The sequence below is a fragment of the Galeopterus variegatus genome, unplaced genomic scaffold (genome assembly GCF_000696425.1).
Source record: "Galeopterus variegatus unplaced genomic scaffold, G_variegatus-3.0.2 Scaffold1352, whole genome shotgun sequence".
Lineage (NCBI taxonomy): Eukaryota > Metazoa > Chordata > Mammalia > Dermoptera > Cynocephalidae > Galeopterus > Galeopterus variegatus.
Genome location: NW_007727463.1, coordinates 203,887 through 229,693, shown reverse-complemented (window position 1 = coordinate 229,693; position 25,807 = coordinate 203,887). Strand labels below are relative to the sequence as shown.

Genomic DNA, 25,807 nt, shown 5'->3' with positions numbered 1-25,807 from the left:
TTTGGAAATACAATGCATTTAATTGTAGGAAAAGGGATTATGGTATCCATTAAAGCTGTGAATATTTAAAGGTTACTCTGATAAAGCTCGTGCATGGATCAGTTATTGTATGGTGACCTCAACAGTCTCTGTCTATCTTTTCTTTTGTTTGTGGTTGTTTTTTCCCCCTTCAAATACAGGAGCTGTTTAAGAGTGGGCATTTGGCTTCTTTTAAGAGAGAGTGAAATTATATCAATCTATTAATTGTTTCTTTTCATCTGTCTTATTTCATACATAATGTTTCATTCTGAATGCCTGCTTGGTACCACTTCATTGCAAGGACCTCGTATGAAATGGACTCCCTTCAGAAGGGGATCTTGCATGATCTTTCATGTTTTATGTATTTCTACTAATATTTATCATACAGCTTATTAACCTTTGTCTGTCTGGAACAGGTTGTATATGAAGTATGGACTTTTGCATTTATTTTACTGTTTTACTTTATTTATTTTGCTTTCCTTATTCAGGTTGTATCAGAAAATGCCAATTACCTACGAACACCAAGAACTCTTGTGGAACAGAAACAGAGTCCTACTGTAGGTATGTGGTGTAGAGGAAATTGTATTCCACATACCCTTCTTGATCTCAATATTGTGCACACATCTCAAACTCTTCAGTAGTGAAAGCATGACCAAATGCTATGCTTTAGTTTTTATTTAACGTGTACTGATTGAGAAATGTTGAGTTCTACAACTCAAAATACACAATAAAGTTTTGAGAAAATTAATAAGAAATAGCATTTAATTTTGTTGTGTAACCCTTTTGAATGCCCACAGTGGTAACTGCTTAGTCCACTTGCCAATGCTGGTTTTTAACCTTATATAATATAAGCTAATTTATGAAGGGAATTTCATTTTCTTAGTCAGTAAAGATAGAAATATGCTGTTGCATGCAAAAAAGAACATTTCATTTTTCTGATTAAAAAGACTTTTAAAGTGGGAGTGTTTCAGCCCCTGTGTGTATTAATTTTCTTCTTCAGGAGTTCTTAGGCAAAACCAAAACAAAACTAATGCATAGTGGTAATCTTACTCTTTAGTGACCTATAAAACATAATTGATTTTTTGCTAACACTCAAAGCAGCATTGGAAAAGACCTTTTTAAACTCGTTTGGGTTTAAGTTCATAGTTGACAAACTGTGCAGGGTAATGGCATATTATTTTCTGTAAATAGTTGCCTGAATATGTTTAATAAAGGCATAAATAGATTTCATTGTAAGCTCAGACTATATATGTACTGTGATCTCTATATTAAGTATATGAACTGTGTTGATGCCTATGTACTTGAGGATTTTTCTTTATTCAATTATGTATAGCTTATATTGATAGCTTTTAATATTCCCACAGTATCTTTACAGAAATTTATATATTACCCTTTTAATTGCTGTATCATTGTATGTTTGATAGAAATTTATTTAATCCTCCCCCAGTAGTAAACGTTTTGCTTGAGTGTAAAGAGTTTTGCTACAAATTAAGAATCAGTTTATATTGGCTATGTTTTCTTAGCTAATAATGTGTTTCATTGGGGGTCTTATTAATTAAGATCGTAAGTCATTTATTTGTTAAGTATTAGAAATTTAAAGTGATTTAAGCCTGAAGAGACCCAAAAGGAGTTATTTTACCTGATCGTCTCACAAATAAATAAATTTTGATGTACTTTTTATTTCATAAGAAAGACTGGTCATTCTTAATTCAGGGGCATCAGAAAAGATTCTTCATTTACAGATATACATTGAAAAATATTTATTTAATATGATTTAATTTGTGCTAGGGAGAGGGTTTTTTTTATATGGCCTACTCTTGCAAATTGATTAACAGAATCCCTTCTCATCCTAAATTAATTTTTATGGTACAGTTTTTAATATTTTTAGGATGTATATGTCTAATTATTGTGTGGGCACATTACTTTTCCGCAAAGATAACATTTTGTTCAGTGTTAAATTACCCTGTTTGTACATATGATAAATGTGGTGGTGATTAGAAGCATCATATTAAAATTGATATCACTAGGACATTACAAGCATATTATGAGCCTGTTCAAGGCACTTCCAAAGGCTGCCTTATGTGTGGTAAGAGCCATGTTAATTGCATGCTGCATGAATTCCCATTGTGAATGGAAGAACACCCGTTGTATGTATTTTCTCTAACTCCCATCAGGGTCTCACTGTGCGGGCCTGTTTAGCACCTCGGTGCTCGGGGGTTCTTCAAGTGCACCTAACCTACAGGATTATGCTCGTACTCATCGTAAAAAGCTGACTTCTTCTGGCTGCATAGATGGTATGTGCACACATGCACACACAGAATCATACCTACACCCACGCACACACCCATGAGCAGTATTTCTGAAAGGCAAGTCTAAGACCACTGACTGATTCAAGTGGAATCCTAGAACCCTTTACCTAAATCTATCAGTGTTGTCTGTTACCCACAGCTTGGATCCATGTTACATCAGTTAATTGTAGTTAGACTTACAGTACTTGTATAATAAGTAGTTTGTTGAAATAGAAAACTTAGAACTGCATCACGTGTATTCTTTTTTAGATAATTGATAATCCATATTATAAAGAACAAATTTTCTTTGAGCTTTTAAACTTTTGTTTACTGTTAATCCTTATTTTACTTACTGATATTGAGCTAATTAAAATAAAGTGAATGGAATGTGTATAAGTAGAGGAAAATACCATATTGGCAATGTATTTATAAAAATAAACATAGGGGCTGGCCCGTGGCTCACTTGGGAGAGTGTGGTGCTGATAAAAATAAACATAGGATGAGAATATTTTCAGATCCCTAGCTGACGGAGATCCTCTCACTGTTGTTAATATACCGTAAGTTTTAATATTCAGAGTATCTTTTGAGGCTCATGGATCCCTGTGCCTTTTGTTAAGATAGTAGTTTTAGCTCTTTCAGGATCAGCTTTATTTAAACTTTTTCTCATATATCTACAAATTTACTTTTACCAGTAAAACACGAACTTACCAGAATTGCCAGCTTATCCTGCTTTTCTTTCTTTTGTATATTTCATTAAACACTTTGCCTCTATCATCAAACCACTTTACTTCTTTTAACCAATATTTGGCTTATTACCTTCTCTCATTGTTCCTTCTGCATGTCACCTAATTCTAACCTCCTTATATGTTTGTTTTTCCCCTCTTTTTTTAAGTGTTCTTTTGGTAGCTGTTATGAATTTCAGGTACCTGTTTTTCTCTTTCTCAGACGCCACACGCGGTTCTGCTGTTAAAAGGTTTTCTATCTCATTTGCTCGACACCCAACCAATGGTACGTTTTGCTTTTATTTTAAAAGATAATCCCCTGCTTCATCCCTTTTTTATTTTTCTTTTATTTCAAAATGTGGGGTATACAGTATCATTTATTTCTCCATCCTTAATTTCAATCGGCATACAATTCCAATTTATTCACCCAAATTATTGATACTGTCTGGCTCCCTTTTCAGCTGTAATTTATACAGTAATTTAACATTATTCATCCAACTTTGAAAAGAACACAATGATGATGAGTTTTAATACTAAATTAACACCTGAAAATTTCTTCTACTTTCTCAAGTGATAAGTCCACACAAATTTTTTAAATACAACAATTAGTATTCTTTAATTTGTTCTTCATTCTTAAGAATCTTAATGATTTTTTTCTCCCTAATTCCTTTTCTGATCACGTGGTTGTTTTATTGAGATATTTAACAAAAATACAGAGCCACTCATATAAAATATCCAAATGAGATATCTGTGAAAAGTCCTTGGGAACCAAGTGACACAGATTTTACTATGTGATATCATTTATCCCTGGCTCTTTGTCTAAAGCAAAACCTGACTTGGTCTGGAGTACTCTGAAAACTTTGTCCAACATTCACTTTGTCCTCACGTGACAATCTGGTTTGCTGTTATCAAGCAACCAATTTCTTTTGGTACCACTGCTTTTTCTTAAAATTTGAAGGACTCCTGATAGGAAGAAGACTAAGTTAAAATCTAGAAACCCAATTCAGTTAAATTCAGCTTTTGAGGCTGAGTAGGAAAGTATTTCATGACCATTATTTATAAATGGAATTGTTAGAGTATTACAGCTTTTCACACAGAGCTTGATCTTGTGGGGCAAGAAGGGATGTTTATTGATCATTTTAAAATAATTTAGGATTAAAGAATTTATAAGAAAACTTATAGGTTATTGCTTTTATTTGGAACGAAGGTACTTTTATCCCTGGAACTTTCTTTTTCTTTTTGACTGCAAATGAATCTTTCAAAAACTCAAATCTGGTCTTTCAAAAATTTTTATGAAGCTAAAGGATTCAACACAAGTTTATGGTCACTCTTCCATTTCTGGATCCTTTAACTACGCATCTAAATAACAATGCACTAATACTTCTTGAAGGTGGAATAAGAAGATCTCATCCTCAACAAGTGAAAATTTAGCCTTTTAAAGTTTGATGTGCTTTCCCTCCATTGTAGCTCTTTAAGTGCTACTTTTCTAAGAAAAAGATTATTAATTGATACAGCTAAAGCTTCTAAAGAACCCGCATTTATAAGACCCTCTTAGAAGAAAAACAGAAGTCACAAGAAAAACAGGTCACAAAATTCTAAGAGACATTATAGGCTTAAGACTATCTATAGTTTTTATATCAAATGCTTGTGAGTTTAGAAAAAAAAAAAATGCTTATGAGTTTAAAGCCCGTATTGCAGGTTTTATCTAGGAGAAACTTGTGTTCAACTGACGATTTTAAAAAAAGGATACTCTTTAAATTTAACAGAAAATAGAATGATTTTATACTCTTTTGTTTTAGGCTCTTTTTTTAATGTGGATTTTTCACACATTAATGCATATTAAATGCATTCCTTTCAATTCTAGAAATACTTCTTTTGGGTTTTCAAGAATTCTTTTTTTCTTTTTTTAATGTTGTGTTGTCTTATCTGTCTTATAAATTGTCATTTGACTCTTCCTTTTACTTTTTATTTCCCCTAACTTTCATGTTATTTTCATCTTTAACACATATCATGGACTTACCCCTCCCTTCATCTTTAGTTCAAGGAACATGGTGAAACAAGTATCTTCTGACAGTGCTTTACCTTATTTTCTGGGCCTCTGTGCAGAACACCTACACCTCTATAGGTGCTGGTCCGTTTCCTCTGTGGAATTTCTAGGCTCCAGTGGTATGTTTTTATAGCTTCTAAACATGTCAGCAGGGTGGCTTTTTAAATTGCTGCGCTAACCCTTTCATTATGTATTAAAGAAAAAGGTTACTAAAGATAAGTGGAGAAAAAATGTAGTCCAGAGGAAATGGATTATATTGTCATTTGCCTGTTATAAAATCTAGCAGGCAAGTGAAAGAAAATAATTGTTACAAAAGACTTATAAACATTCAGAGGAAAGGAGGAAAATACACACCATTTAGTGTAATGGAAAGAAAGGGTTTGCGCTCATTTGCATGAATCTTGTACTTTTTAAAAAAGTAACAGTTGTGCAGGCCTAATTTATTTCGTGCTTAACTTAGGTGCTTTAGCTGCTGTTATGGTATTACAGTTTTTTGTTTTTGTTTTTAAAGTATGTGTAATGTCTGTCGTGCTTTGGTTTGCACCTGAAAATCAAACATATACCAGTTTTGTAAGTTCTTTGGTTATTTTCATGGGAAGATTAGATTGCCTTTTAGCCAAAGTTTCCCTATTCCAACTGAGAATTAGGTAGTTCTTGGGTCAGTATTTCTAAACGAAATTTAAATAAATTAAATATCAGTCAATTTAAAAATGAGCACATGACTATTGAAGCAAAGAGTTTTGCAATCTAAGTTTAATTAGTGTTTACTTTTTACTTAATGATATTGGATTTTGTATAAAAACTTAATTTAGGTATTAAAAGTATTTCTTTGGAGGTGAATTAGTTTGAACTTATGGAAGATAGATGCATAAAGACTTGTTATTTTTAACAGTATATGAAAGCAATTTTTGAAGCCATTCAGTTGAATAAAGTTTCAATAAACAAGCAATTTTCTTTTTAAGAACGTGAATAATCTATATCCTGTTTGTTTAAAAGAAAATAAATGATGTGTGTTTAAGTGCTTTTGTTTCACTGATGTTATTAATATGTATATCTGCATGGTTGTTTCATGAAATTTTTGTATTTCTGTGCCATCGTTAAATACAAACATGTTTGTATTTTGTATTGGTTTTTATTTGGCCTAACTACTCAGAGAGGGATTTCCAATAATATAATTATTTTGTTAATTCAGTAAAGGTGGGTGAAATACGTTTTGTAATGCTCATTCCAGCATAAGTGAATGGATGTTGTTTGGGGATCACACTAGAAAATATTGTTGGCCTTGGCATGCCTAGAAAAGTGTTTAAAGTCACTCTTCACAAGTCATTACATAACTGTTTTTTGATAAGTTACCTTTAGTATCCTAGCATCAGGGACGCATCATGGCATCAGCTTACTGACCTATTGAATAGATCTGATTTTAAAGAATAAAAACTGAAAAATTGTAATTTTTCTGATTTTTTCCCCTAGGTTTTTTTCTTTAAGCATTATTCTTAGATTTTACCACTATAGAATGAAATTGTGTGCATGCCGTACTATGTAATTACATTAAAAATGAAATCTTTGTCACATCTTATTTTAACTTCATATTGCATAGCATCTGGTGTCATGACTTCGGAGATCTTGTATGTTTGCATGTGATAGATTGGAGAGACCTAGAGACTGTCTAGTTCTAAGCAGTGATCTTCCTTTTTAATTACTGATTTTTTAAATACCTGATTTTCTGTTTTGTTTTTGTTTTTTTTTTTTCTTTACAGGCTTTGAATTGTATTCTATGGTGCCATCTATTTGTCCTCTAGAAACTCTTCACAATGCCCTGTCTTTAAAGCAAGTGGATGACTTTCTTGCTTCCATTGCTTCCCCATCAAGTGAAGTTCTACGGAAGACCCCTGAAATTTGTAGGAAAGATTACCTTTGTTATTATTTAATTGTTGGGCAGTAAATATCTGAATATAATAAGAATTATAAAAATGTAAACCCATGTAGTGGTAGTGAATAGAAATTTAGGAAAAAGGGTGTAAAGGGGCATTTTTAGGAATTATAGGTCTTCTGAAGCCTCTTTTAAAAAAAATTTTTTTTGATTATTAAAGAAAATAGGGTGCCAATTATGATGGAAGTATCTGAATCTTATATTTTGTAGAGTGAATGCAAAACTAATATTAATTACAGTATATTTACATTATTTACACTTAATTCTCTGAATTGTCAAAGACGCAGCATCATATATATAGGACTATATTCATTTTGTGGTGTTTAAAATAAGGATGAAGACATTGTTAATCGTTTTTCCATACCTAGGACAAAATTAATAAGTTAATTCTCTGAATTGTCAAAGACGCAGCATCATATATATAGGACTATATTCATTTTGTGATGTTTAAAATAAGGATGAAGACATTGTTAATCGTTTTTCCATACCTAGGACAAAATTAATAAATTTTATGGTAACTAGAAGATAGCTTACAATGGGGTACTGACAATATCAGATTGGAGGAGGAGTGGGAATACTAATTAGAACAAGTTAGTGGTGGAAATTAATAGCAAAAAATTAGTAAAAACGTGCAAGCAGGAAAGTGCTAAGTAATGGCATAGTGCTTTATATATCTTAGGGACTTTTTCATCACTTATATATATATATATATTTTTTTTTTTTAAAAAGATGACCGGTAAGGGGATCTTAACCCTTGACTTGGTGTTGTCAGCACCACGCTCTCCCAAGTGAGCTAACCGGTCATCCCTATATAGGGATCCGAACCCGTGGCCTTGGTGTTATCAGCACCACACTCTCCCAAGTGAGCTAACCGGTCATCCCTATATAGGGATCCGAACCCGTGGCCTTGGTGTTATCAGCACCACACTCTCCCAAGTGAGCCACGGTCCGGCCCTCATCACTTATATTTTTTCATTAGTAATCACTAATGAGCTCTGACAGTGAAATTTATTTTCATTTGGTGTATGTATCAGCCACCGAACACACACTTTGCCATAACTGGCACACATCTTGATTTTCAAAAGCATGCTGAATATTGCTGTCAGCTTCCCATCTCCCTTTGTTTAGTAATCCAGAAGCTCATACCAATAGTTCCCCACCTACCCAATCCCCTACTTTGGACTGTCCTTACCCAGAATACTCCATACTTAAGAATGATCCCGATTTTTCCTTTTCACACTTCTCCAGCTTGATTAGAAAGAGTTGTTTTTTCATAATTTTAATCCCTCCTTCTCCTGAAGATAAATCTCAGCTGGGTAATATAGGAAGACAATCTGATTTATTTAATTACTTGTAGTCTAATTAGCCTATTCTTAAATATAATAGTTGAGTAGACCATTGTGTTTGTATATGAACCATTCCTGACTCTAGTTGTTATTTTTGAGAGAAAAATAATTTGAGACTCTTTGTCTTAAAGATTACTGACTCTGGAGCTGGCCCATGGCTCACTTGGGAGAGTGTGGTACTGATAACACCAAGGCCAGTGGTTTGGATCCCTATATAGGGATGGCTGATTAGCTTACTTGGGAGAGTGTGGTGCTGACAACACCAAGTCAAGGGTTAAAATTCCCTTACAGGTCATCTTTTTTTAAAAAAGAAAAAGATTACCTACTCACTTACCAGGAAATCAAACTATGCCATCAGCTCTCTGCCATGCCTTAAGAACCTCAATTTCTATCAGAGTAGGATAAAATTAAGACAGCTTTTCTATTCTTGCTGGAATGCCTTTGGTGTATACTGTTAAAGTGCTTATGATTTACAGTATCAACCGAACATTTATTTGGCTAAGGCCGTGAGAGAACTGTCTTTTTATAAGAAAGATGATCTTGGTAAATTTAATCCGCCCATCCTGCCTTGTCTATTTTGTACTGTTATTATGTATATTCTTAGGGTCACTAAATTATGTCATAAGAAGTTTTCTATAATATTAAAATAGAATTGGCAAGAAATTGTTAAATTACCATGTTTGTTTATTTATTTTTCATCCTCTATAGCTTCACGTTCCAGTCCAGTAATGAGAAGAAAAGTATCTTTAAATACATATACACCTGCAAAGATCCTTCCAACACCGCCAGCTACCTTAAAGAGTACGAAAGCAAGCAGCAAACCAGGTTAGGATGTGTGTGTGAGTTCATAGATTCTGTACAGCAATTAGAAGAGTAACAACAGCTTGCTTTTTAAATGTAAAATCTCTTTTTACGCAGGATCATTGTACTTCCTGGAGTGTAATGATCCTAAGAATTAAAATCTATTATTACAGCCTAATGATATATATTTATTTTTTGTTTCTGTTGTCTTATGCCTCCGCCCACATATGTTAATAAAATATATTTTATACTCACCCTTAATTTATGGACTTTCTTCTTTTGCTTCTCTGTTGAACCTGAAGCATCATTTTATATGAAAAAATTTTTTTCTTTCCTTACATTATCTTAATCTTTCCATTCTCAGTCTGATATTATGACTACCAAATTCAGCTATCTTTTATCAGCATTTTTTTTACTTTAATTTCTTGGCACATTTGATTGTGTTGTTGATCCTTCCTGAAATGTTTCTCTTACTCTGAAATGTTCTCTTAACTCTGACTTCCAAGATATTACTCTGTCTTGGTGTTCTTTCGATTTTTCTGATTCTTCTACTTTTCTTGTTTGATGGTTCTTCTTTTTCCTACTTTCTTGTCCCAGATAGGGACTTTCTACACTGTTCATTTTTTCTTATTCTACATATATATATGTATTTCTTAATACATATATATATGGTTTTTTAGAGAGAATTCTATATACTCCAAGGCTTTGATTGACTGTTCATTTTTTCTTATTCTACATATATATATGTATTCCTTCTTAATACATATATATATGGTTTTTTAGAGAGAATTCTATATACTCCAAGGCTTTGATTGTAAACTTACTGGAGGTATCTTCTTTCTTTGCCTCCTCTTAGTGCTCTCAATTATTCTTTAGGTTAAGGGTTTGTGCTTAGGAATCAGGGCTAGATTAAAATCTCAGCTCTGCTGCTTATTAGCTATATGACCTTGGGCAAGTTTCATAACTTTTCTGATTCTTAGTCTCATAATCATAGTCAGGGAAATAGTACCCACTTTATAAAGTTGTCAGAGATGAGTACAATAACATGTATAAAGTACTTGGCACACATAGTAAACACTCATTAAACACTATTGTTGTTATACTATGGTCAAACCGTTCTCTTCACTTCTCCCCAAGTAAATCCCCTTAGCACTCATGCAACTTTTTTTACACTTAAAGTGTTCTCCCTTTTACCTCCCATCTTTAAAGACCCAACCCAACCCCTTCCATTGATGGTGTATTTAGATGATTATCAAAACAAGAATTTTGATGACAGTCTGTACTACTAATTTTATCTCTGATACCTCATTATAGCTCTACCATATTACCAGGCCTTATAAATCAGGGGCAATATCTTAAATAAATTTGAAACTTGTATGTTGTAACTAATCAGTGCGTAAAGCTACAGGTAACTGAATAAATATCTTAAACGTAAGTTATGTTTCATTCCATATACAACACAAAGTTAAAATTTGTATAGTTCTTTATACTACAAAGCACTTTCTCATTATTCTTATAGTTGTCACTATAACCTTCAGAAGTCAATACCATTCTTATGTCTATTACACATGGAGAAAGTAGCAGAGAAGTTGTGAGTTATACCAGTTCCCATAGCTAGTAGTCAGTATACGGTAGGATTTGAATTCTCTTTAAATCACAGTATATTGTTGTTCTTTACATATTAAACATATAATAAATGCATCATTTTGTACATATTTTTAAGTAATAAAGTTAAAACGATGTTATATTTGACTTTTCAAATGTTAAGCTAAACTTGTATGCCTGGGATGAACCCTATTTGGTCATGAAGTATGATCTTTATATATATTTATAAATATATGTGTATGTGTGTGTGTATATATATACAGCTGCGCTATATACATATATATATATATTGCTGGATTCAATTTGATTTTGAGGATTTTTATATCTTCATTGGTCTGTGGTTTTCTGTTTTTGTAATGTCCTTTTCAGATTTTGGTATTAGGGTATTGCTAGCTTCATTAAATGATTTAGGAAGTGTTTCCTCCTTTTCTATTTTTATGAGTGAGTTTTTGTAAGATAATTTCTTTCTTAAATGTTTGATAGAAGGGGCCGGCCCGGTGGCGCACTGCTACAGTGCGCCGTTCGGGAGCGCGGTGGCGCTCCCGCTGAGGGTTCGGATCCCACATACAGACCGGTTCCCGCTCACTGGCTGAGCAAGGGGCGGGCGCAGCACCGAGGGTTGCGATCCCGTTGCCGGTCCCGGTCCGGTATGGGCGCGACACTGAGGGTTGCGATCCGTTGCCGGACACGAAAAAAGACAAAAAGGAAAAAAAAAAATGTTTGATAGGATTAATTTTCCTTTTCATTTTTGTGTTAATTTTGGTAACTTGTATTTTTCAAGGAATTTGTTCATTTTATCTAAGTTCAACTTTGTTGTTTCTTTATTATCCTTTTAATGAATGTGGTAATAACCTCTTTTTTATGATACTAGTAATTTGTGTTCTGTTTCTTTCTTAATCATTCTATCAATTTTCTTGGCCTTTTCAAAGAACCAAGTTTCAGCTATTTGTTTTTCTGTTTGTTTTATAATTAATCAATTTGTTCTTTATTTTCTATTTGTTATTTATTTTCTACTAACTTTGGGTTTACTTTTATCCTCTATTTCTAGTTTCTTAGGTCAGTGATTGATAGATATTTTTTTCTCTTGTTATATAAACATTTAAAAATGTAAGTTGTTCTCTAAGCACCTTAGTTGCATATTACAAAGGTTATGTTGTATTTTCATTATCACTCAGTTAAAAATATTTTCTAGTATACCTTGTGATTTCTTGTTTGATTTATAGAGTCTTTAGGAATGTATTAGTTAAATTCCAAATATTTAGAGGAGGGGGAGTTTGGATAATATCTTCTTAATCAATTTCTTGTTTAATTCCATTGTTATTACAAAATATAAACTGTATGATTTCATTCTTATGAATGTGAGATTTGTTTTATGGCTTAACATTTGTACGATCTGGAATGTATCAAGTAAACTAAAAAAAGGAAGAGTGTTCATTCTATAGTTCATTGTTCCTAATGTATACTGCTTTGTCATTATCCATTAGATCAAGATTACTGATAATGTTCAGATCTTCTGTGTTTTTACTGTTTTTTCTTTTGGGGGACTGGTGGTCAGGGAAGGGATTGTTCTATCAGTTGTGTAGAGAGCAGTTTCCACTCACAACTGCAGAATTTTCTATTTCTCCCTTTAATTTGGTAAGTTGTTGCTTTACATGTTTTAGAGCTCTTTTAAAGTCTTCCTAATATTTTGGCTCATTTATTATCATGAAATTTGCCTCTTTGATTTCTAGTAATGCTTTGATTTAAAGTTTATTTTATCTGATGTGGATATAGCTATTTTAGCTTTCTTATTAATATATGCATGGTATTTTTAAAAATCTGTTTACTTTCAATCAATCTGTGTCTTTATATTTAAAGTGGACTTTTGTAGACAGCATATAGTTGGCTTTTTAAAAAGTCATTCTAACAATATCTGCCAACTATTTATTACAACAAGAAATAGTTGTAGTATTTATAGCCCATTACCATTTAATGTAATTATTGATATGTTTGAGTTAGTCTACTACTTTATTATATTTTCTATTTATTCCTTCTGATTATTATTCTTTTATTCTAAACAGTCATATATGTATTTCTTGTAGTGCAGGTCTGTTTTCAACAAATTCTATTCATTTTATTGTGTCTGAAAAAATGTCTTTATTTCATCTTCATTCTTGCAAGGTAGTTTTGCTGGATAGAGAATTCTGGTTAGAAAGTTTTGGGTATTTTTTTTTAGCACTTTAATAATGTTCCACTCTCTTCTGGTTCCCATTGTTTCTCATGAGAAGTCTTAGTTAACTTGAGTTTTTGTGTATGCAATCGGTTATTTTTCTCTTTCTGGTTTCAATATTTTCTCTTTATCTTTGGTTTTGAGCAATTTGACTATGACATGCTTAGGCTTTTGATTACTTTTACCTGTCTTCTCCGTTCTGCCATTAATCCCATCCAGTTTTTATTTTGGATATTTTATTTCAGGTACTTATTCTTTAGTTTTAGACATTCTATTTGATTCTTCTTTATGTGTGTGTGTGTGTGTGTGTGTGTGTGTGTGTGTGTTTGCTTTTTTTTTTGTCACAGAGATTGTGTATCTGTTCATTCATTTTAAGTATATGCTTCTTTATCCTGGAACATAATTAAAATTGCTGCTTCATAATTCTTGTCTGTTAATCTGACTCATCTCAGGATTGGTCTCTGTCAATTTGCCCATTCTCAACAAGAAATACATTTTCCTATTTCTTAGTATGTTGAGTGATTTTGGATTATATCCTAGACATTGTGAATGATATGTTATAGAAACTCTGGATTCTGTTATTTCTGTTGTTACACCATAGAATAGTGTTGTGTTTGTTTATTTTTAAAGCAAAGAGTTAACCTTGGCTGAACTCAGGTTGCAAAACTGTGTCCCTTGAAGTGGCTGAAAGTTCAAATATCAGTTCACTTCTATTAGCCTTAGCTGGTCTCCTTGGAGCTTATTCTGCTTAGGCCATAGATTTGATCAGCACTTTATACATAGAATTGTGGGCTCCCCCTTCTGGAATTTCCCACCTCACTTTCTAGCAGCTAAAGTTGTCTCAGTACTTGTCTTCTGGTTCTTTACTCTAGTAAGACTGGATTTTATGTTGGAGTTTTAGCCATTCTACATGGTGTAGATTGGGGCCTATCCTCAGGCTAAAAGCTGTAAAGAAGGGGAAACTCACCCCATGTTCTTCCCTTTTTTCGAGTCTTGATTTTTCTCTAGTAACTGCCTGCTTTTGTTCACTCTTCAGTATCTTCAGGTGGTTGTTCCTCATATTTTATACAAAGTGTATACCTTTTAACTGCAGGAAGATTGGTCTGACAGGAGCTTACCCATCCGTAGGAAAAGTGTAACTCCACCTAGAACAACTTTTTGAAAACTCATTAGGCACTGATGTTGGTTCAGATGTGGAAGGATGAGTCCTAAGTCAGGAATGCTTCTAGTTTTCTAACCTTCTATCTTTTTAGATAGTGGTGAGATAGAAATACAGGAGGAAATAGATATTTATAGGGAAAATGAAAACGTGTTAGGTTTATGTTTGCTGTCAGATATCTATAAAGAGAGTTTCAGTAGGCAGTTAATATACTATATCTTGAGATAAAGGAAAATCCTTGCTGGAAATATAAATTTGAAAGTCATTAGCACAATGGATGGTAGTTAAAAATGAAGGAAATGAATTAGTTTCCCAGGAAGAATATAGAGTGAAATGAGAAATTTATTTTGTGTACCCAGCCCATTGTCATTACTTTTCTGTATTTGTGTTGCATTCTAAAAAATAGAAGGTTAAAAATGTTATATTGAATGTTTAGAATGTTTTATTTACATCATAATCATAATAAGAATTATTTTGTCATTCAGCAGTATTATTTGAACTTGGATTGCTTGTATAAATCTAAGCAATAGTATTTCTTTTTTTGTATAGCTACCAGTGGACCTTCTAGTGCAGTTGTTCCTAGTACCTCAACTCGGAGAAAGAGTATAACTAGCAAAACAGAAGTGCATGAACACAAAAAAAACACCGGGAAAAAGAAATGAAATCTTCTCAGCAGAAGCTGGAACAACTTATAAAAATCACATGTTCAGTAGAAAAAGATACATAATAAACCTTGACTCAAAACTGTCAGAGCAAGTAATTTATGTTTTTCCTTATACATGTCTGTATTCACTTATTAAATGTAGGGGATTCTTTGAATATATTAGGTAAGCAACTTTTGTCACAGTCGAAAAATGTTTAAAGCAATGTTTATTAGCATTCTGTGAGTAACACAACCTATGGTGATAAAGGTCTGTTGTTGTTAATATGTTTACCATGTACCTATTGTAAAGACAAGGAACATAAAAGCCCAGCTGACCTGTACCAAAGTCACACCAGTAGTGCTGTGTACTGCAGAGTCTGGTGAGGCGGCCTCTGTATACACTTTTATTTTCATGGGATTGAATCTTAGCTGTAAAAGCCTTTAGCTTGTGTTGAAATTTGACAGACATGTTTACATATTGGGTACTTTTTAAAAAGTATATTTCCAAAGAAATTTCATTGACCACTTAGATTAGAAAAATTTTCCCAATTGTTATAGTGATGTATATGCTGGAGTATTTAATAACTGGAATATTAGCATGTGGGTTATTTTTCAATCTATGCTTTGAATTTTTTTATTGTGTGTTATTTAAAATATTACATATGTAGCTGGAAGAACTGTACCTTTATGCACATAAGTTCGGATATTAATTTGTAGAAAATATTTCTTTATGTATTTCCTTACCATAAGAGGTGCTTTGTTCATCACGAAAATATTTGTTTCATATATTGGCAAGATAGGCACCCTTAGAGTTTCTTTTTAAGAGATATAGTTGACAAGTTTATAAATGTTGCATTTATTTTCAGAGTTGTTTTTAGAGCTAAGAAACTCAGTTCAAAAATGGAAATCATCAATGATAGAAGAAATTTGAATTCTATTAAGTTAGTAGGTGTTAGGTATAGCATCTGTTTTTGCCATTTCTATTCTTATTTGCTGTGTATCAGTTGATCTCACTAATAAAGCTTAAAAATTGAACATTTGAAATAAATTCTCTTTACAGATGATTAGATATTGAAGGGAAATAGAGATCGCTGTATTAGGATTTCATCTGTGATATGAAAAAAAAATTATTATCCTTGGTGCTTTTTCTTCCCCAAATCCACAAATAATTGTGAACCACTTGAAATGACTAAAACTGTATCCAAACAGTGCCACCTGCTAAGAACTCCATGCATTGCAAGTTACATAACTTAAATTTCTAAAGCTTTAGCTTGAGGCTTATGTTTAGAAAAATTATTGAATTCTTATAGTATAAATACAACTATTGTAATTCTTCAGAAGAGACTCTCCTAACCTTAAATCATCATATATGAACTGACTTTTAGAAAATAAACATATTATATATCTGTTATTTTAAAGGTACCAGATGCAAAAGTCATAAATATATACAATTAAATAAGTTCATGTACTTCACATGAATGTAAATGTATTATATAGACATGTCTTGTAAACAGTTGAATGTATCTGGTTTCCTGTATGTGAAAATGTGGTTAATGTGCTTATTGTGGGGGTAAGAAAACTTTTGTTTTTTAATGGAAATGAATTAAAATATTATTTTATTTCCAGAATGAGAGAGTGACTTAAATATTGTTATTTTTTATTTCTGTTCTTTATCTCTTTCCTTTTTGCTTTCAAAGTAGAAAGAATGAGGAAAACTATTTTAATATTAAATAGTACTTAGACATTATTATTGGCCATACACATAGCAATCTATTGCTTTCCAAACAAGAAAGTACAGTACAATTTACTTTTTCCTGTTGTTATACAGGAACTTTTACTTCACTGTAGTCACCAAACTTAGTAGTATTGCTGTGTAAACTTGACAGTCTGTTTGCAAGAATCTTAGAATCATTTTTCAAGACTAAAAGTCTCTTTGCTAACCATCATTGTCACAAATAACTATTCTGAAAATAAATCTATTAATTTGTAAGAAAAATGAGACAGAGGCACTGTATCATCCCATTTCAACAGATTCTTATCTATAAATTCTATGTATAATGTCCGTTAGATATTTAATTTGAGGATATGCTAAAAGGCATAGAAAACAATTGGTTAGTATTATTTAGTGTAAAAACGGTATTCAGTATCCACTAATACCATTTGAGATGTTAACTTTCATGCTGTGTGTAAAATGAATCATTGCTTAATGTAAAAATGTTATAAAATTATTTGAACACATCAAGTAGAGAAAAACAAAAACTAAAAAATTAATATTTACTCAATACCTTCATACAGCGATTTTTAAAAAAAACTAAAGAAATATTTTATATTTCTAGTTTTCTATTTCCATAATATGGATTATATTAATATATTAGTATAACCTTATTAATATTAATATTACCTTATTTTATGTCTTAAGTTAAATTTTACTATATGTCAAATATACAAAGATTATATCATTAAAATATTAACTTTTTTATGGGGCCGGCCTGGTGGCACACTAGGTAGAGTGCAGTGCTTGGGAGCGCGGTGGCACTCCCGCCGAGGGTTCGGATCCCATATAGAGACCAGTCCGCTCACTGGTTGAGCGTGGTGCGGGCGCGACACTATTATTGTATATGATATAATTTATACAAATTATAGCTCCTTCATTAAATATATTTTTGAGATTTTTTTATAAACTGTTTCTCCTTTGGCCCTTGTGTTTAGTAATGGATTGTGAGAGGGGAAAATAAAAATCTTTTTTACTTAGAAATTTCTGTTAATTTCTCCTTTTGTTATCTATGGTTTTTACTTTACTCTTTTCCTACATAGTATGTGGCTATGTTTTCTGGTGCTTACAAATTAATGACTTAAATTTTCATTGTAGTTGTTACCTTTATCATTATAAAAATAGCTTTTTCCATTGGATGCTTTTTACCCTGTAATTTAAATTGTCAGGTATTAAGATTATGACCTATGCTTTATTTGGGCTTGCATTTGCTTGATATCCGTCTTTTTATTTCTTTTTTTTTTTTATATTTGTGTCACTTTGTTTTAGATATTTTATTTTAACATATAAGGTGAGTTTTGCTTTGTGATTCAGTTTTAAGATCCTTATTTAATAGATTAGTGTAGTCTTTTTTTTTTTTATATTTGTGTCACTTTGTTTTAGATATTTTATTTTAACGTATAAGGTGAGTTTTGCTTTGTGATTCAGTTTTAAGATCCTTATTTAATAGATTAGTGTAGTCTATATTTATTCGTATGTAATATATCTTTGCTTTTAGATTATGCTTTCTGTTTTTATTGCTTTTACATTTTTTTATCGTTCTGTAACAATACTTTTTGTTGCAAGTAAGAAAACTCCAATTGAAACTGTCTTAAATCATAACAAAGTTTATTATTACACATTTCTGAAGGTCCAAATGTGGAGTTGGCTTCAGCCACAGTTCTGTCAGCTATAATGTTATCAAGGACCCATGTTCTCTCCCTCTCTCCTCTGGCATAGTATAAACTTTATCCCTAAGTTTTTTCCCCACATGTTCACAAGATGGTTGTCAGTGTCAATAAGGGCTACATATTTCCTTGTTCATGTCCAGCACAACAAAAATTGAGGGAACTTCTTCCCCAACCAAGAAATATTAAGTTGTTCACTTCAGTATCTTGGGCCAATTTATTTGGTCATCTGTCTGCCCCTAGATGAATAACATTCTCCAGAAGCACATTCCATGAACTTACTGGCCCTGGCACTGGTGATGGGGTCAGGTTCCCCCAAAAGCCTCAGTGCTGTTGACATTATGGACCACATAATTCTTCACTGTGGAAGGCTGTTCTGTGCTTTGCGGAGTGTTTAGCATCCCTGTGCTGAAGTGTTGAGGTAGTCAGTTAAGACAGCCAAAATGAAAGCAATTGTCAAGTCTTCATTGACTTACTGGCATAATATTATTATAAGCAAGAAACCAAAAAGGAAAGTAGTGCTGGCTCTGCACTGTTCCATTCTTCCCCCCACTTCCCCCGACCTACACCCCATGAACCAGCACCAGGCATAGGGCAATAAGATGACATGCAAATGCAGGCAGGGGAAATTGTTTCACTGATGAGGATAAATGATCAAAAGGTTTCTGCCATCTTATGGACACAGGGGACTAGGGGTAGGGAGAGGGGCAAGAGCTAGGAGTGGAAAACCGAGTCAGAGTAGAGAAGTGTCTCAGCCAAGGCCCCCTGATAAGGAGGCTTCAGAATGGAGCTGCCTGGGCTAGGAATGCAGCTAGGTGTATGGACATCCAAGAGGTCCTGAGCCCTGACTACAACTCCTTCCAGAGACTGCAGTGAACTGACTATAAGGCCTTTAAGCAAAGCCTTTGTAATTGTCTATGGTTGAGCCTGAAAGATCTCATGTAGGATTTGGGCCTGGAGCCAATCTCCTCACCCTGGCCTCTCCCTTAAATGCCAGTAACATCCCCCCAAATTTTGGCAGTCAAAAATGTCCCTGGATATTAGGAGGCAGAATTGCCCCTAGTCAAGAACCACTGCTCTAAAGCACATAATTGTGTGAAGAAGAGAGGGATATATGACCAAAATCAGGGTTCCGATAGGAAGGAAGAGGGAGAGGAAACATAATGAATAAATAACCAACAATGTACACTGTACACTACACTTGCATTATATCATCTGTGTTTGCTACATTTTGCTTTTTCTGCCAGTGGTTTTCTTAACTTATTTTTAATTACACTAGTAAATTTAATTTGTTAGATGCTATCTGTTGACTTCCTGCTAAGAAAAATGTCCAATTAGTATACTTCTACTTTTCCTCTGCTGCACAGTTTTAATAGATGATATTATTTCCTTGCTTATGTTTACCTTTATATTTGTAAATATTTTATACCTTTATTACATGCTTATCATTTTAAGTGCTATATTTTGAGCCCCTGATTAATCAAAATGGAGAAATCACTCCACCTTATCTCTTATCTCCTCTTTGCATTTTGTTAGTTTAGTTTATGTGCTCTGTATTCCTTATGATGTGGCCCTATTTCTGGGATGGTTTTTTTTTTTTTTTTTCTTTTCTGAACTCTGTTAGCTTAGGTTGCATTTCCTTTGGTTGTTTTACCATAGTGTTTCTGATCACCTATATCTCTGTATAAATTGTTTCCTTAAATTCTTTGAATTATGACAGCATAATTGGTCACATTTTTTATGCATTGAGTGGATTCATTTCTTCTGTTGTGTGGTTTTTATCTGCTTCTGTTTCTCCTGTTCCTTTCCTCCTTTTCTTGTAGTGTTTTTGTATGAACATTGTGCAGGGTCATTCTCAATTACTACTTATTTTTAAATGAAGTGAGTTTCTTTCTTGCTCATCTATTTGATATGAATTTATATGATGGGGAGGGCAGCATTTGGGACTTACACAGTCTTCCCTGGGTTACAGCAGAGCTCCTTTTAACAATGATTATGACAATGATTATGGGTCTCAGAGAGCTGTTATAACCTTTTATTCTCTCCAGCCAGCAAAGATTGGCAACTGCAGGGTTATTCCCCTTCGGAGTCTCTTTCCTCTCCTCTGTCTCGTCTGCAGACTCCTTGTAAATCTGGCATGTCTGTATTTCCTCCTTTGTTTTTGCTCTTTTTGGTACTAGATAGTCTCCAGGAATCTGCTACTGTTTGCACTCATCCCATTTCCATTGTTTCAGACAAGGAACTGAGTTTTTCCCTCAGATTTTGGAATTTTTTGGTGTAATGACTTTGAAATCTGGACCTGTAAACATCCTCTCCAGGCATTTTCCTGTTTGACCTTTATTGCATTTGGCAGCTCTATCTCCTACATTGTGGTTGAGGTTGAAGTGTCTTCTAATTTTGTTGAATATAGTTTATGTTTATGTTTCATATTTGGGGATAATTTGTCTATTGGGAAATTATTTTTCCTTATACATTGTGGTTGAGGTTGAAGTGTCTTCTAATTTTGTTGAAGATAGTTTATGTTTATGTTTCATATTTGGGGATAATTTGTCTATTGGGAAATTATTTTTCCTTCATCTTCAAACTGGGCATCACTTTTGTTTTTGTTATTATCCTTTGACAGGAAGAACAAGAACAAAAGAACAAAAAAGGAGAAGCCCATTCCTAGATTGCCTATCACAGTTATGTTTTCTAAATGAAGTTAATGCCAGTCTTGTCTATAGTACAGTGTTGTCAGAGAATCAAATGAAATAATATTTGGTAAACTCTGAAGTGAAGAATAAATCTGAAGCATTATTTGTATTCATTTGTTGTAATAGAATTGTATATAGTCCAAATGTCAATCAGGCCTCTGTTTTCAATGGTATTTCAGCATTTTTACAGTCAAGGATGTTCTAGATAGCTCTCAATACTCTTTTATGGCTGCTCTTGTTGCCAAGGGAACAGCCTGCCTAGTAACAATCTGACATCCCTTCCCCCAAATCAAGGTTATTCTAGGATCTTCCCCTTTAAAAAATCTTTAAAATGAGATGATCCAGTCCTTATCAAAGCAGTGTTTAAAAAAAAAAAGGCAGTATTTAACAAAATCAGGTGTTTCCTTCTACCCACCCACCCATCTCATATTGTGGGAGGTGTGAATGACACCATTATGTGACCCTGGTGGGATAATGTATGTGCAGTTTAGATGCCAATTTTAAAGCACTTACAAATATATAACTCAAGGAGGAAAGCAGGCTATTTCTTTGTTATTCCATGTATGGTGCTTCATGTATGGTACATCCTTTCTTACTTGATATATGGAAGCATGAATTTTTAAAGAAAAATGAATGTGCCCTCTAAATTGTTTTGCTAATTTTAAAAACGATAGATTTTTCTTAAGCTAGTCAATGCTGAAATAGAAAGCTCAGTAATAATGGTGGGTGGATGGGTGAATGGATGGAGGAATAGAAGATAAACTGAGGAGAAGAGAGAAAGTGAGGGAGGAGTGAGACAAAGAGCAAAAGAACATAGGCTCCACTATTATATCATCAAAAGCATTTTTGCTGCGGTAAGGAAATTAATTGGAAGCCAAATAATTACAGACCATCTCTTTCACTCCACATAGAAATGCCAATTTATTCTATAATGCCTGTGTTCAAAATTCATGACCATAAAATGAGACCTGGGAGTCTCAAATGTTAGGACTACTACAGTTTTGTATATCTGATTTTTTATTGGTCATCTTGAAACATTTTTGAAAGTTCCATTGTCATACCTGCCTCTTAGTGGGATAGATGGAAAGCCAGAAAGAGAGAATGAGCCACACAATAGTACTCATACTGGAAGAGAACAGAGTAGGCTCCACTGGTGGGAAATGCAATTATGAAAATTGGAAGGTTCACAACTCAAGGAAAGTATTGAGTCATTTCAGAACTTTTTAAAGAAATAGTAATTGTCCAACTTGGAGTCATGTGACTGAAATCCTACCATGTGCTGATTCCACAGGCTGAGCAAGAGGATAGAGTACTGAATAGATGCTTTAAGACCATCTTTGGCAATGAAATTTTTGCATGTAAAAATGTTTATGTTGAACTGCTTGGTTATGTTGGTTTTCTCTACATATGTTGATTTTCTCTACACTTTTTTCAAAACCTCTTTAGGAAAGAGCAAAGTAGTCTGCCCTAATGGGTTGAACAAGGGACTAAGAGAAAGGAGACGTGGATATAAGATTATTATATAGAAATGTGAAGGCAAATATCTGAAGAAAAAGTTATAAGACTTGGAAGGAGATGCCTTTAGAAAATGGGACATAGGGTGGGTGGAGGTCAAAGAAAAAAATAGGAAACTGAAGCTTTTTTGATATAATTTAGTAACATTTGACCTTCTATATTATGTGTAAATCTGAGGAGAAGAGAGAAAGTGAGGGAGGAGTGAGACAAAGAGCAAAAGAACATAGGCTCCACTATTATATCATCAAAAGCATTTTTGCTGCTGTAAGGAAATTAATTGGAAGCCAAATAATTACAGACCATCTCTTTCACTCCACATAGAAATGCCAATTTATTCTATAATGCCTGTGTTCAAAATTCATGACCATAAAATGAGACCTGGGAGTCTCAAATGTTAGGACTACTACAGTTTTGTATATCTGATTTTTTATTGGTCATCTTGAAACATTTTTGAAAGTTCCATTGTCATACCTGCCTCTTAGTGGGATAGATGGAAAGCCAGAAAGAGAGAATGAGCCACACAATAGTACTCATACTGGAAGAGAACAGAGTAGGCTCCACTGGTGGGAAATGCAATTATGAAAATTGGAAGGTTCACAACTCAAGGAAAGTATTGAGTCATTTCAGAACTTTTTAAAGAAATAGTAATTGTCCAACTTGGAGTCATGTGACTGAAATCCTACCATGTGCTGATTCCACAGGCTGAGCAAGAGGATAGAGTACTGAATAGATGCTTTAAGACCATCTTTGGCAATGAAATTTTTGCATGTAAAAATGTTTATGTTGAACTGCTTGGTTATGTTGGTTTTCTCTACATATGTTGATTTTCTCTACACTTTTTTCAAAACCTCTTTAGGAAAGAGCAAAGTAGTCTGCCCTAATGGGTTGAACAAGGGACTAAGAGAAAGGAGACGTGGTTATAAGATTATTATATAGAAATGTGAAGGCAAATATCTGAAGAAAAAGTTATAAGACTTGGAAGGAGGTGCCTTTAGAAAATGGGACATAGGGTGGGTGGAGGTCAAAGAAAAAAACAGGAAACTGAAGCTTTTTTGATATAATTTAGTAACATTTGACCTTCTATATTATGTGTAAATATTATTTAATAAAAATTTAAAAAATTTTAAAAATGAAATGCCAGAATTTTTAATTGATAATTATAAGCATTATAAATACTTTGTAACATGGGAAATGTCATCTAATATAGAGCAAAGAACCTAGAAAGACAAAATTGTTGGTTTATGACACAGGGATTGCAACTACTCATATGTAAAGATGCCTAAGGACAATAGCTGAAAGAGATCATGGAAAGTGAAGACAGTTTTACTAGGGTAATAGGGTAACAGATGACTTAATTTTTCTTTTTTTTTTACGTTATAATATTAGCTTGACCTCACCTTATTTTACAAAGCTTTTACAACTTATACAGTAACATTTTAGAGTACATACTTTATTTGAGATTCTATTAGGATAAAAACCATGCCTGCCTCCAATACTATGAAATTTTTTAAACCTCCTAAGTTGAAGCTTCTTATTCAAGGCCAGCCCAGTACACTTATGAAGTGATCAGTTTGCCTTTCCTGAATTTCCCCTTTAATGCCTCTTCCTATCCTGACCTCTTATTTTCCCTATATGCCAGAATAACACATTACTACCTAGTTCCTCAGGTAAGACATGTCCTAGGATGTCCCTGCCTCCTGTGGTTTTCTTAATTTCTTTGGTTGTTTTAAATTGTGAGATTCTCTTCAGCGTGGTTTTCTATTGTGCGTATTCTGGATTGTGAAAGTGTCTCCATGGTATGTTTTGGCATTTGCTTTCTTTTGTGGATCTACAGGCTTATCAAGTTAATGAGTAGGCATGAGAGTTTACAGTTCTGGTGTACAAACAGTGCAGACCCTTTCCTGCTCCTCTCCCCCCCCTTTATAAATGGAGCCCAGTTACCTTTTACCTCTTCTTTTAGCTATAATTCAGGTTGACCAAGAAAAAAGGGAATACATCTGGTGAGGGCCTTTTCCTGGTAGTGACTACACCACATCGCAGTGTATCACATTGTGAGAAAGGTAGAAGCAAGAGAGAGCTGCTTGTGTGCTCTTCTTTTAAAGCCATCAGAACCACGCCCATGACCACCATTAAACTATCAAATGGATTAATCTGTTTGCTATGGCGTTGTCCTCACAGTCTAATCACCTCTTCACTGCCCCGTCTTTCAATTATCATAATAGGATTTCCCACCCTCAACAGTAACAGTGGTGATTAAGCTTCAATGAGTTTGGGGAGACATTGCATCCACAGCAGAGATGGTATAATTCAACTCCTAGTTCTGTTCAACACTGGCTGTGTGATAACCAATTTATTTTTTTGATTTACTTGAGTCTTAGTTCCTAAATTCAGGTTAAGAGGCAATATTCTAAAAATCAAAATATTCTGTAAAGTAAAGTAAAATAAAAACAAATAAATAAAATTTCAAGTGGCTATGAATATAGCTTTAAAAATAAAAAGGAAAGTAGACATCTTGCTGTCCATATCCTGCTCTATAACATCCTTGAAAAATTTATAATTCCATTATTTACCATTTTCTACTCTTGAAAAGTATCTAGATTTTGAAAATTCTTATACATCAAATCTCTCTCCTAAGATTTAGCAAATGGCATGCACTCTCCAGGCTTTCTAGGGTAGGCATCTGAAGGTTGAACACTGCTTTTTGCACTTAATTAGAGCTTAACAATTGGTATTATAATAAAAATTAGTTCTCTCACTAATAGCCTTTTGTAATCTACATATGAAGTGTTTTTACCTTTCTGGAATCTTGCCAGCTTTCATGTAATGACATTAAACTAGTATGAATGGGAGGATGGTTCCTTGACTCACTGTTCTACTTGTATTACTAAAAAGCCAATTACTAAAACTGCACAGAATATATTCCTAGCTTTTCTGTTTCTGTTTTCAGTTCGAAGAGCCTAATTTATGACAAAATCTGTTTGAATCGAAACCTGCTCAACTTTTGATTCCTGCTTCATTCTTCTCAAACTAAAGATAAGCCATAAAATATTTTCTTTTTTCCTTTTTTTTTGTCCTTTTTGAGACTGGCCGCACCGCGCTCAGCCAGTGAGCACTGTGAGCTGCACAGATCATCCCTGTATAGGATCTGAACCCGCAGCGGGAGCGCTACTGCGCTCCCAGCGCCGCACTCTCCCGAGTGCGCCACGGGCTCGGCCCCATAAAATATTTTCTTGAATATACATTTCACATTCCAATGCACCTTTATTAAAAAGAAAAGTACACGTGAAATCATAGAGTAGATGGAAGTAGTCATTAGAACATCAGAAAGGAACATAAAATTATCTAATTACATTTTTCAGAATTTTATGCTGAAATTTATTTTATTGCAGAATT

General features: G+C 33.5%; 1 protein-coding gene across 2 annotated transcripts in view; it reads left to right on the top strand.

Annotated features, from left to right (window-relative positions):
* Window positions 1-16,399, top strand: part of PPIP5K2 (diphosphoinositol pentakisphosphate kinase 2) — an 80,405-nt gene extending 64,006 nt beyond the window's left edge. The window contains exons 26-32 of one of the 2 annotated variants that reach the window (XM_008576446.1): window positions 507-579; window positions 2,193-2,312; window positions 3,252-3,314; window positions 5,135-5,194; window positions 6,833-6,973; window positions 9,060-9,176; window positions 14,675-16,399. In XM_008576446.1, coding sequence (XP_008574668.1) covers window positions 507-579; window positions 2,193-2,312; window positions 3,252-3,314; window positions 5,135-5,194; window positions 6,833-6,973; window positions 9,060-9,176; window positions 14,675-14,787 — 687 coding nt within the window. In that variant the 3' untranslated portion in view covers window positions 14,788-16,399. The remainder of the gene's footprint in view (window positions 1-506; window positions 580-2,192; window positions 2,313-3,251; window positions 3,315-5,134; window positions 5,195-6,832; window positions 6,974-9,059; window positions 9,177-14,674) is intronic. The other variant, XM_008576447.1, reaches the window with a different exon arrangement.
* Window positions 16,400-25,807: the final 9,408 nt, after the last annotated feature.